This window comes from Paralichthys olivaceus, chromosome 15 (genome assembly GCF_024713975.1).
Source record: "Paralichthys olivaceus isolate ysfri-2021 chromosome 15, ASM2471397v2, whole genome shotgun sequence".
In the NCBI taxonomy this organism is placed as follows: domain Eukaryota; kingdom Metazoa; phylum Chordata; class Actinopteri; order Pleuronectiformes; family Paralichthyidae; genus Paralichthys; species Paralichthys olivaceus.
The window spans coordinates 14,203,474-14,216,417 of NC_091107.1; the positions used below are offsets into that span (position 1 = coordinate 14,203,474).

Below are 12,944 nucleotides of genomic sequence, written 5' to 3' on the forward strand. Positions count from 1 at the left end.
GCCTTCTTCAGTGACACATGATTTTACAGATTACACTATCTCACCACACCTCTGTGTCAGTTTCAACACTGATAATGATTCAGGGTCATAAAAACTTACTGTTTAATATCTAACTGATGATGATGATATGCTAACCAGCAAAAGTAACTTCTGTTGTATGAGAATAAGACCAGGTATTTTTTTAAGATGTGGCCTCGATTGAAGCAGCTCCTGAGGATCTGCATAGGAAAACACTGGCTAGGAAATCAGAATACAAAATATTATAATTATCATTTACATCTTTATTTCATCCCCACAGTTTGAATTTACAGTATAATTGCAAATGTCAGGCTGCTTAAGAAGGACAAAAAGTTTTAATCTATTGGTGTAATTCAGATGAGGTAAAATAAATTCCCCCTCTGAATATCTTGTATAAACATGTTTTAAATGAATAAGACCATGAGCTACAGCTTGAATCACATAAAGTCTCATTCTCTGGGGCTTTACTCTGCTTCTGAATCTGCTCTGAGTGATGGTGGCTGTGTCTTGTAATGAACAACAGATTAATACAATACTTTCCCTCATGGCAAGAAAGAAACCCAGAGTCACTGACATGCTTTTCCATAATTTACCACCGCCATTTACTGATGCACTGACGCGGCCTCGCCCATGCGTTGCTAGGAAACATCACATGTTTTGGGAAGCACGGCCTCTTCGTCTTTTTTTCCATCTTTCTTTCCCATTTTTTTTAAATGTCATTTCAAGCAGCCTCCAAAGTGCTTCTTGAAGAAACTAAAAAATGCTGCCCGCCCGGTCAGTGTTTAACTTAGTTCATTGTGTCGATGTCAATGACACATTGTCCTTGTTCCTCTGAGCGAGCTGCCACAGGTCTAAAGTCCAACTGTGCTGTGATACTGGACTCACTAAATCAATAGTGCATACAGTAGGTGGAGTTAGAACATGTCTCTAACACTCAATCTTCATGTTTGGTCACATCTCAGGAGCATGTTGATTAAATAAAGTACAGAACATGAAGGAAGTTCAAGATATTCAAGTAAAGTGAGCGTTTTAGAGACTTGATCACTAAACTAAACACAAGTTTGTACTATTGATGTGACCGTCTGCTTGGGAGACTCATCTGATCTGAACGCATTTTTAACCTTATTAAAAAACAGAAGTGCATCTACACATTAACTCTAATAGCGGAACAAAACAAGCAGTGTCTCTCATAAATGGAATGACTCACATTTTCTTCTGCAGCCTATCCGAGCCTCTGTTATCACCCTGTCATTGCACCTCCCACACCATAACATCCCTCACTGCGTTCAGACTTCTGCTTCCTATCCTAACACATATTCCTCATCTGGTCACTTTCAAGCAGGAGTTTCCCCAAGGATTTGATCTAAAACTTACTGAGCGAGTTTTTTCTTATTTTCCCTACGCAAGTTTTTCTGTCAGACAACATGTGCACTGGGAAATGTTCCCGTTGCATTGCGGTTACTCTGTACCCGTTGGCTGTCATATCCATAATCTGTAACATTGTGTTATTCTTTCCTGGTGGGGACGTCAAGTATGCCCAAGATGGACATATCACCGAGGAGGTGAAGTACATGGGGGGACTCGTTGGAGGGGGTTTGATGGTGAGTTCTTCTTCTCTCCTGTCTATTTCTGTTGGGTGTGACTCTGGGTTATTTGGACAGCTGTCAATTCCTTTGTGAAATACTAAGTGCAGCCTTGGAGAAATGTTCCTATGCAAAAAACAGATACATACTCACCTTATATGGTATTTGGAATCAGAGTGTTAACCTTCAAGATCTATTTTGTGCTGCATTATACTCACAGGACAAGTCTAAATTTGACCGAAGCAAAGTCTGAAAGATGTAATGAATTTAGCACCGTTCTAAAAATCTATTTTAACATATTTAATTCGATTTTGATTTTACGAGTAAGTGAGAAAGCACAAATTTATTTGAGTAAACTGAACTGAACATGTGATCTGTGATGTTACAGGTGTTGCTGCCAGCTCTTTACATCCACCTGACTGGGACACAGGGCTGCTGTGGGAATCGCTGTGGGGTGAGTCAGGCAGGAGTGAAAATAAGTTGTTTGAATTAGCAATATAAACTTATCACCATATTGTAAGAAAACATACACTCCTAATGCTGCTGACTGAATCTGAGATAATAGGATGGAAAGACTTGTTTGTATATATGTATTACACACACACATATAAATATATATTTCTATATATGTTTAAACTAAACTTAAGTGTATAATTTAGGGCAGACAGACTAAGTTTATGACTGCATGGTGTTGCATCAATAAATCATTGCACAACATTTACATCTTTCTTACAAAGATAACATACTGAAATAAATGATGGGTACTTACACGAGCACACACCCCACGCCCACACCCACACAATCTTGATCCAAAAAGATGGGAGGAAGAGGAGGATGGGGAAAATGTTTTAAATTAGAGCAGAAATATTTCTGACCTTTGTTTGTCATTCCCCCCCCATAGATGTTCTTATCTATTGCGTTCGCTGCAGTTGGTGTGGCCGGCGCCCTGTACAGTTTCATTGTGGCAGTGCTCGGCCTGCAGAACGGGCCCCTCTGCAAAGTACTGCTGCTCTGGTTGACACCGTTTAAAAACAGGTGACACACCAGAAGGTTCTAATGACTATGTGACGTCTCCATAGATGTGAACCTTTATAAACATTTTATTTTTTGTCATAGTGACCCGAGTTACCTGACTGATTCCACGTGGTGGGATAGTTGCACAGAGCCCAAGAACATTGTGCAGTTCAACATTGGATTGTTCAGCACTCTGCTGGCCACCAGCGCTCTGCAGCTCATCCTCTGTGCCATCCAGATGATCAATGGGCTCTTTGGCTGCCTGTGTGGAACCTGCACCAACAAAGGAGTAAGATGAAGCTGATATCTCATAAGAAACAGGACGTATCCAAGTTCAGAGATTTTCTCAAATAAATCATATTAGAGAATTCTAACTCTGGCTTTTCTGGTGTTTTTAATACTTACAGCCACTGTGAGTTCCTGACAGTCAAATGGCGCCACCTGCTGGATGGTTGAGGATGGTCCTCCCTGGCTGCATCTGCTTATATAAATACTCACGTAGAAATTGTAGTTATTTCTATTTGACAAAGGCTTTTTGTATTTTGGTGTATTTTTCATGATTATTCATTCACTTTTAACTTAACCAATACACAAAATCAGAAATGTATCAATGTATTCTGGTATTTTGTAAAAATTTAATTTGTTACAACTAATCCATTCTGAATGTGGACAATTTTTAATAAATTGGTTTAAAAAAAATAACCTCTGAAGTTTTGTGTTGTTTCACAAAAAGGTGTTTTAAAAAGAAAAAAAGCTTGAACAATAAAATACAGGACAAAGTTCATCTCTAGCAATGTATTTAATGCAGGTTATATTACAGCAATTGGATTGATCTCTATACAAATCACTATGGTTCTTCTCAAATTGCCATTTTCTACATTTCTCATTTAAAATTACAGGAATATGACTGAGAATTCTGAACTGGTGACTATTTAAAGTACTGGAGGAAAAACAAAATGACATCCTGCACATTGAATGCAGCGTGCAAATGACATATTAGATGAGGAAGCTGAGACTCTCTCATTGATCTGTACACAACAATAAAGGTTATACAACAAAAAAGGACAAATCTAGTGGTTTAAAAGGCAAAACACTGAGTTTCTGAACCAATGGTGACAACACGAGTGGAATTATAACATGGTGAAATAAAAACAGTCACAAGAACAAGATTTCTCATCAGTTGACCAGTGACATGAACATGTTTAGGCTCAACTATTCACACTTGCTGGTTGTCATTTTGGCTTATATCAAGGCAGATTAAACTGAAGTGTATCATAAGTGTAAAAAATCAGCAAGTGTCCGAAGCTGTGCTCTGAAGCTGTAAATAATTCCACAATCGCAAACATGTCATGACAAAATAATTTTGGCAACCTGAATGGATTAGTATACGCCACTCTACTTCACTAAAATCTTAAATGGGGTTTAAGGATTAACAAAAGTTAAAGAAAGCTCAACCATTCTTGCAAGTAGATCTTTAGTCTTGCACACTGGACCCTTCAAGGATATCTCAAAATCAGAGTACTGGTCTTACCCAGCAAGTAAAGAATGATTTTTAATGACTGGCAGATAAATACTTCTGTGCGAATACAACTTTGTTGAGGTAGACATAAAACAACAAACCGGAGTGTCGACATTCCCTCATAAAGAGGCTGGTTGATGTTTCTTGGTACCTTGTACAGGTTTTTCTCATTTTACTGTAGCATTTTAGGAGTGTTAAAAAGAATATTTAGATCTAAAAATATATTAGGTTTTAAAAGATGTAAACACTATGTCAAAGATATATTTTCAGTTCATGGAGCGTGTCAGTTTTTTTCAAAATGTTTTAGGTACGTTTAAAAAAGTAGGAACCAGCAAAAACCACATCCCACACATTATACGCTTCAACTGGAGTTCTGTTGAGGTTATTTGGCTGTAATACCAGTTCACCACTCCATCATTTGCTTTGTGCTCATGCTTAATTTTAGCTGTCAAACTGCTTCATCATGAGCTTCCGGCTGACCTCGTAACCCAGGAAAAGTGCACCGTTGGCAGGGAAGGTGCGGACCATGGTGGGGGTGAGACCAGAGTAGAGCGCCCTCACACCTAAACATGAGGAACAGCAGATGTTACAGCCCCGTAGACTCGGGCAACAGCAGCTTTTTCATTTAAAAATGCTTTCACCATGCTTTCATCTCACTGAGATGATGAAACAAAGCAAAACCCCACTTTTACTCACCTTCACCACGAGCGATGGTCATGAAGGTTTTGAAGAACCCGGCCTGTTTGCCCGTCATGGACATGACCTGGATCCGAGATTTGACACAGTCCATAGGGTAGACCACCAGCCACAGACAGGCCCCCCCGAAACCACCACTGAACACGATTGGAGCCACACCTTCAACATACAAGGAGACAAAAGTGGGACGTTAACACAGTCTTTACATAAATGTGTCGAACGGTTAAAAAGAAAATATTAACATGGGAAAAAGAAGTTTGGATGGGTAATAAATATTCAGCCTTATTTCAACATTCTACATACTCTCCAATCATTTATTTGTGAATACATTTGTTTTATATGCTTTTTAATTACTTCTCTAATGTCTCCACTTTCTGACTGCTCCAACAATCACCAGCATGCCATCAAAATATATTGCTCTTTGATTCTGAGGTGCTGACGTTTGAGCTTGATGTTTCTTTCCGCCCCGTTTCAGAGCAGGCAGAATAATTTTTCAGTACCTATGTCGTCCTTGTCACATTTCATGTAGTCTGCGAAGGTGGTGCGGCAGAGCTCATAGGCGCCAAAGAAGCAGAAGTAACCAGGGACCTCTCGGGCTATGGTGGTGGTCAGGCCCTGGAAGAAGCCGAGCGGTCCCTCGTTCCTTATGATGGATTTCACCACAGACCAGACTGAGCTTTAACAGAGGAGAGGAAAGTAAGGGCCGGTCAATTCACACACAACATAAAATGTACCATATAACCATGGTTAAAGTTGTGAGATGAAGATAAACAGTAAACGTGAAGCAGATCTGGAGCACAAAATTAATAAAAGCTTTTTAAGTTTCACATCTCTGAATCTGTATGTGTCCAAAAATACTTTTAGAATGACTTCTTGAATGTCAGTATTTTTATTTTTTATTTTAGCTCTTGATTATTTTTTTTAAATTGCAGTGTGTATATCTTTTATTTAATCTCAGAACTACATTCACTTTTGATTTGAATGACATCAGATAACTGTATTAATAATTATTTACCATGCAAGTCTTTTTTCAGCATAATAAATAACCCACAGCAACAAACAACCCAAAAAATCAATGACAGACTAAATGACCTATTGTATGACTATTTAAAAATCACTTACTTCTGGCTTTTAGCTATCTTTCCTGATGCCTCCATTTCATACATGGCTTGCAGCCGACACTTGACAAGCTCTGTGGGGCAGAGCACTAGCGAGGAGAAGATGGATGCTACTGAGCCAGCACAGGCTTTCTGCACATCACTAACAGAGAGAGGGAAGGGTAAAAGAAAAAGACGTTTATTCATTGATATTTAATAACAAGCACAAACAAGAATGACGGCCTGGTTAATGTCGCTCTACCTCAGCACAGCTTCACTGTGCAGTCCAGCCGTGAAGCGGATGACCTGCTGGCAGAAGCCGTAGCTCATGAAGAGCACGGAGTTCTCTGCGATGTTGGCCATCAGCGCCGGCGTGGTGCCCTGGTAGAAACCACGAAGACCCACTTGTTTGTAGGTGGACGTGATGCAGTGGACGAAACCCCGGTACAGCGTAGGAAAGGTCTGCATCTTGACCTTTGCTGTGTCCAGAGGCTGCCCACTGAAGACACATGCAGCTCCCCCTTAGAGAAAAAACAGGCGATCCATAAACAATAGAACAGCTGTTACACAAACTGCAGGAATCAGTGTATGTGCTGTGGAGAGAGATAAGAATCATGGAGGGATTTACACAGGGTTGTGCGTCACTGAGCAGTATAAACACTCTATAGAAACCCAGAGAGAAACAAAACGGAAAAAGACAGGAGTCATCAAAACGAATCACACAAAGGTTGAGTGAAGTGGCAGAAAAGCAGTGTGATGACTTCATAGAGATGGAATATTGTTGATGGCGTTTGAGACAAAGCACTGTAGTTACCTACGGCTCCTGCAGAGAGATCAATGATGGCCTGGACCACCGGGTGTGGGGCCATGGTGTCAGAAAGGTTGTCAGAAGAGGTTTCTCTTTCTATCAACTACCTGGTAAAAATAATACACACACATTACACACAGTTTACCTGCTGACTCCACTCACATTATACACTGCTGCATCTTATCAGAGCACTTTCATTATTATAAACATACAGAAAACAAAAGCAGTCATTTGTAGCCTTAGTCCCCAGACAGTTAACTTGTCTGGGGACCTATTAACTGGAAGTCTGTGGAACTTGAAAGTTACTTTTATCCTTTCTTTTGCCATTAATTCTAAATTATATGGCTGTGTTATTTGTAGTTCAGAGTTTAGATTTTGTACTACATTTTTGCTGGCTTTCATTTTAAATAAACATTATTGTATTATTTAACTTGTCTCATGTTATTGCATGTTCTTGTTTTCAGTTGACGTCTTTGTGAGGAACTTTGTAGTGTTTGTTTTGAAAGGAGCTATACAAATAAAGTTAATATTATATTTGTCTTTAGTTATTTACAATAATGTTTATGGTTAAACTGTAAAATATTGAGCCTCAATCACATTTCTTTGACATGATATATTGAAATATAATTAGTTTTTATCCCTAAATTTGGTATCAGAGCTTTAAACAAAATACTGTTCCCATTAAGTGGCAACAGTGAAGGAAACAGAACAAGTCTATTCACGTGTGAGAGCAGAGGTGACTGATAATTAGACCAAGCACTCTGGGTCCTCACTGTGTTCCCTCAGCCTGTTGATGAGGTCAAAATGACAACCACAATGTCACCCAATCTAAAAAAAGAAAGCCTCTGTTTACACACATAGGCTTGTGTGAGTTTCGAGCTTTGTCTTCCACTAAATGTAAACATCAGTGTCTCTGGTGGACAGGACTGTGCAGAGCTCCTGTCCCTGCTGATGTAACACAGGTTCTCTGTCTCTGCCTGGAGACACACTCCTCTGTCTAAAGGTTATATACCACCAGAGGCTGACGATCACTTCTCTTATCTCCACTCATTATAAACGTGTAACGATCGAAGCAGCAGAAGGACACGTGAGTTCCCTGTGTTATCTGCGCAGAGCAAATGAGGGGACAAGGTCAAGCAGCGTTTCCCTTGAAGAGACATGTAGCATGCTAACAGCACTCTGAGGTGAAGGTGGGGAGCTTCTGGAAAGTTGCTGGTTTCTTTAAACAGCAACGTTAGCGGATGGAAGTACAAAGGCTACATAGGTGGTGTCGGTGTTAGCTTACAGACCTTTATCCGGAGCATCCGAGTCACACACAGAACCCAGGGAGCTGCTGCTGCTGCGGGGCGATGCTAACCTCGGCTGTCCGCATGCTCACCGACCACAGACTGAATACAAGTCACCGACGCAGATGCAGAACCGACACACACGGTTTATATGACGTGTTATTTCACGTGCAGCATCTGCAGCCCGGCTTCTCTCATGATGAAGGCTCGGCCGCCTGTGATTGGACGAGAGGAGAGGACAGGGAGAAGCGAGAGGTGTCACTCTGCGTGAAATTCCAGATGTCAAACTCACTTTTGCGTTAAGAGTCTTTCTGATACTCTAATTAACATTTCTATACAATAGACTGGTGCGACATAGGTTACTAATAAATATCGATATCGAATATTGATTTTTGTTTATGTAGTAGTTTTATATGTGATATCTTTATTTCTTCTTTCAATGTAGGATCTATGTTGACGCTTCCGGTTTGCGAGGTTGTTGTTTTTTTTTTATTAAAAAACTTGAAACGTACAAATATCAAGGCATTGAAATCATAGCATAATAATTATTATTATTCTCATTAAAATAAGAAAAAATAATGAATAAACAAAATACAAATAAAATGTATTTTTTAGTTCTCGGTTGTCTCTCCTTCACATCCCCGCTGCAGCTGGATTTCTCCATCCTCCTCCTCCTCCTCCTCTTCCCTCTCCGCCGCTTCTTCTTCTTCTTCAAGTTTCAGTGGTTGTTGGTAAATCATCTTATAGGTGCAGTACAGCCACCTACTGGACTGAATTGTGTACATTTGTAGAATCTATTATTGCTGTTGGGTGTAAGTTGCCAAGAGACAGAGAGAGAGAGAGAGAGAGAGAGAGAGAAAGTGATTCAGAGAGACAGAGATAGAGAGAGAGAGAGAGAGAATCATATATGTATATATATATAGAGAGAGAGAGAGAAAGTGATTCAGAGAGTCAGAGAGACAGAGAGAGAGTGAGAGAATCATAGAGTCAGAGAGAGAGAGAGAGAGAGAGAGAGAGAGAGAGAGAGAGCACCATGACACATAAACATTTACTCAGTCTGTTAATAAATTGACCTGTGCATGGGAGGAATGTATCAAACGTGAAAAATTCAATTACCATTTCTTTATCAGTTTGAGCGTCCTTGACTTGTTATCGATCTTTACTCTCTTTAGGAAATGAGAGAATCTTTCCTGACTGTGATGTTAATGCCATGTGTCTGTAGCCTGATGGACTAAATTAATATTTACCTGGTTTCATTATAGTACTTTAACTGACTGCTTCCATATCTACAGGATTACTCCCGTACATCATATCATGTTTAACAATGTTAATGTTGCTTCAAGTGCTCTGTCATTCGTGCGACATGCTGGAGCTGATACCATCTTTTCCCTGGTGCAGAGGTTTGCTGTGCATTTGAATTGACTCTTCTTAAGTCAAATAGATCAACGTGTTAAATCCAGACCTCCTTCTGCAGCTTCAGGGTTTTTGCAAGTCTGTTGTCTCTGCTCAGCTTGTAAAGACCTTCACAGTATTGCTGTGTGTCAATTACCAAAATGTCGAAAGTAGCTCAACTGGTGACGTGAATGTGAATGATGAGGCTGACAAAGGTCAAAACAGCTGATCAATGAAAGGCTTTTTCCTCGCACTCCTTTAATCCTACCTCCCCTGCTATTTATCTCCACCACATATTAACAATCTGTATCTATATATAATTTGAATGGACCAACCCAAATTTGTTTTGTTCCCTAATGAAGTTGTTAATCTTTCTTTTACTGTCTTTTCAACTGTTGATATTATTGCGATTATGACACAGAATCAGAGCACAAATACAAAATAAAACGGGAAGAGTAAAACAAGATCAAATAAAACAATACATATATATATTGTCTTGTTGTTTGCCTTCAACTTTTAAATTCTAACTCATAAAGCACCTGTTACTGTGTTTTGAATGGTGCAATATATGAAAAGTTTATAACTATTATTATAATATAAATCTGATCTCTCTTTTGCTTCTATACTGTTTGTGTGAAAACAGAAAGGCACCGATAATGAAAATGTGTTTGTACTCTTTGAAATCAATCATATAGACAGATGAAAACGATTTGTTTTAGTTTGACTAATTAGGGCTGAGAGACTTAAACCTATATCGATATGAAGATGTAAGTGTCAGTCGATATAGATAATTATCACATTAAATACATTTACAAGTGAAGGTTCTTTAAAGGTCCAGTGTGTAAGATTTAGGTGGAAGGGATCTATTGGCAGGAATTCAATATAAAATAATCCTGGTCATGTTTTCACCAGTGTGTTTCATCTAAATTGTACAAATTGTTGTTTTCTTTACCTTGGAATGGGCCCTTTATATTTAAATGCTTTATATTTATATCTGGAGAGGGTCCTCTCTACAGAGCCTGCAATGTTTTTTACAGTCGTCAATATTGGACAAACTAAACACCTTTTGTTTTGACCACTAGATGTCACTATATTCTACACACTGAACCTTTAAGGACAGAGAATGACAAAAACTTGAAAAACATTTTACAAATTTGAAGGGTGACCAATAATGTTTTATCTCCTCAATATATAACCGTTGTTTTGTTGCTATAGATGAAATTAAAATTAGATTGCAAAAATCCTTTTCATTCCATTCATTGTTTTATCGCCCAGCCCTAATTGATAGATGACTGCAAATACTCGTTCACCAGGCCTTTGTTCCTCGTGTTTTATTGTGTTCACCTTTACATTTCTGATTAAATATACAGAATAACAAAAAGCCACTTAGTTGTTTTTCACCTGTGAACTGAAATGCTGCCAAAATACCATCTGTCTAAACAGAGTGGCAGGGGATTAAACACGTGCACCCTCTGTCCACAGGCTTATCCTTACAAACTCAGACCAGCGATGGCTTACAGCGGTCTAGACTCAGTTGACTTCACGTTTTAACACCTCATCACCTCATACTTGTAAGTTCAACAGACACACAGTCAACAAAAGACTCAGATTTCCTCTTTTTTTCATATCAGTTTTTCCTTTTATCAAAAAAACAAACAAAAACATTGACGTTGTCTACATCACAGACAAGAATCATCAATATTCTGTGTTAAACCATTTTTGCCATGAACAGAATGAACCCCATGCCCGACCCTCCCCTGGAGCTAACTCCTCTATACACAGTATACTTTACAACCCGATAGTTCCTGTTCAGTCTTTTTACATTTTACATCATTATCAAAGTATCAATAGCTTTAAAATACATCTTTCCATTGTAATTATAATAGCTATCCTGATTGTACATACAGTATCATTTCCCACAGTTAGAGCCTGTTGAGCAAATTTACATGCCTCGTTTTGAACGACGCGTTACAAAATGTTCTGAGGAGAAGACGCAAGTCTCTCTCTGTGTCATCAAACCTAAATGCTCGGCAGGATTCTGATGATTCATAAAGCGAGAAGCATTTTCCTGCGTGTCATGAGGATGGAAACGCATGCAGAGAGCTTCACGCTGTTAAAGTAGTTCTGAATACACAACACACTGAATGATATTTACCCCCCCAAGAAACTCCACAGCTTTGATTTGGTGCCTTCCTCCCTGTGTGGCGTCATTAATATCCTGAACCCTTCTCAGAATCTCCGAGGGGCTTTGGGACCAACTGTTATGTCTGCTCGGACTTGAGATTATGAGGTACAGTCAGAGAATCTCGGCAATCCCCAATAAGAAGAGCGACACTGACGGAATAACAAAGAGATTATAAAAGATCACTTTAACAAAAGAGTCCAAGATTCAGAAAAGTGGAACCAGTCCACGTATAGATTTGTTATACAAGAGTTTGGAAACAAGGCTCTCAGTACTGAGCACAAACTGTTGGCAGTAGTGGGCTGTGCTCGAACACTATACATTTTTACTTCATAAGATTAAAAACAGTGACATGTAAGCGCCAGACAAAATGTGTAAAAACCAGATTAAAGTTTGTGTTAGTGTGTGTCAACACTCCTCAGTCCTGTGTGGTCACATGTCTCATTCACAGACTGTATATGTAAAAACTTTGGCACCAGAAACACGTCCTGTACATTGGAGATGTTGGCCGGGTGTTGGGCACATCTCTCCATCTGAATACTAAAGAAGTGTGTGGAAGACTTGGTTCTCCAGGAGCTGGTATGATGGAAACGTAACTGAATCATGACACCAGTAATCACAGCCAGGCACTTTCAGATGTGAGTCGAGGGCTGGATCAGTCACAGAGGAACCTCTGGACTGAGCACAGTAAATATCTGGGTCTTTTTTTTTTTTACCTTCAGGGTTCAAACGCTCAAATTGGTTTTCACTTGTAACAGCATGCAGGCGAGTTGAGCATCTAATATGCATCTGCAACCGGGGTCAAAATGATTCGACCGGTGGAACAGAAACCAGGAAATTCTAATCTAAATGTGGGAAAAGCTACCGGTTTGAAAAACACATCAAGAAAGCCTTCATTCTTTGTACCCTGTATACGTGCAGCCAGAGCCCTGGACTGACGAGTTTGGTCACAGCGATTTGTGAAAAAACGTTTGGCACCAAAACCACATCCAGTAGACATTTTCTTTTTTTATATTCGCTACCAACACCTGTTGATTCACCAATGTCCATCAGCGGCTCTGGATACAGTACCCAACCAGTCTTAAACTATAAGTTACACCACCTCAAGAAAAAACACTGCTTGCTTAAAGAACAGTTTGACTTTTAACAACTCATATTTCGGCCCAGAGGCGATCAAATGAAAACCAAGGTTTTATTTATCAATTTTAAATAAAGTTTGTGTGTCTACTCTTTGCAAATAGTCTAACTCCACCAAGGAGGACAGATTTCCATGAAGCTTAATTGAAGGACGTGGTATGGGTCAGGGGAGAACCTGATAAATTTTGGTGTGGATCCGGATCAAGGGACGG

The 12,944-nt window shown here is 39.5% G+C and overlaps 2 protein-coding genes across 2 annotated transcripts; one reads left to right on the top strand and one right to left on the bottom strand.

Moving 5' to 3' along the window:
- The first annotated feature begins 33 nt into the window (after nt 1–33).
- Nucleotides 34–3,317, top strand: tm4sf21a (transmembrane 4 L six family member 21a). The gene is made up of 5 exons (XM_020085576.2): nt 34–1,619; nt 1,990–2,055; nt 2,503–2,636; nt 2,718–2,904; nt 3,023–3,317. The coding sequence occupies exons 1-5, from the start codon at nt 1,443–1,445 to the stop codon at nt 3,029–3,031; spliced, it is 573 nt and encodes a 190-aa protein (XP_019941135.1). The 5' UTR covers nt 34–1,442; the 3' UTR covers nt 3,032–3,317.
- A 78-nt stretch (nt 3,318–3,395) lies between these two features.
- On the bottom strand, nt 3,396–8,235 carry slc25a15b (solute carrier family 25 member 15b). Its single transcript, XM_020086238.2, has 7 exons — nt 8,025–8,235; nt 6,742–6,842; nt 6,190–6,448; nt 5,953–6,090; nt 5,331–5,506; nt 4,831–4,989; nt 3,396–4,697 (listed from the first exon to the last, which is right to left on the bottom strand). Exons 2-7 carry the CDS (start codon nt 6,794–6,796, stop codon nt 4,576–4,578), a joined length of 909 nt encoding a protein of 302 aa, XP_019941797.1. The 5' UTR covers nt 6,797–6,842; nt 8,025–8,235; the 3' UTR covers nt 3,396–4,575.
- Nucleotides 8,236–12,944: the final 4,709 nt, after the last annotated feature.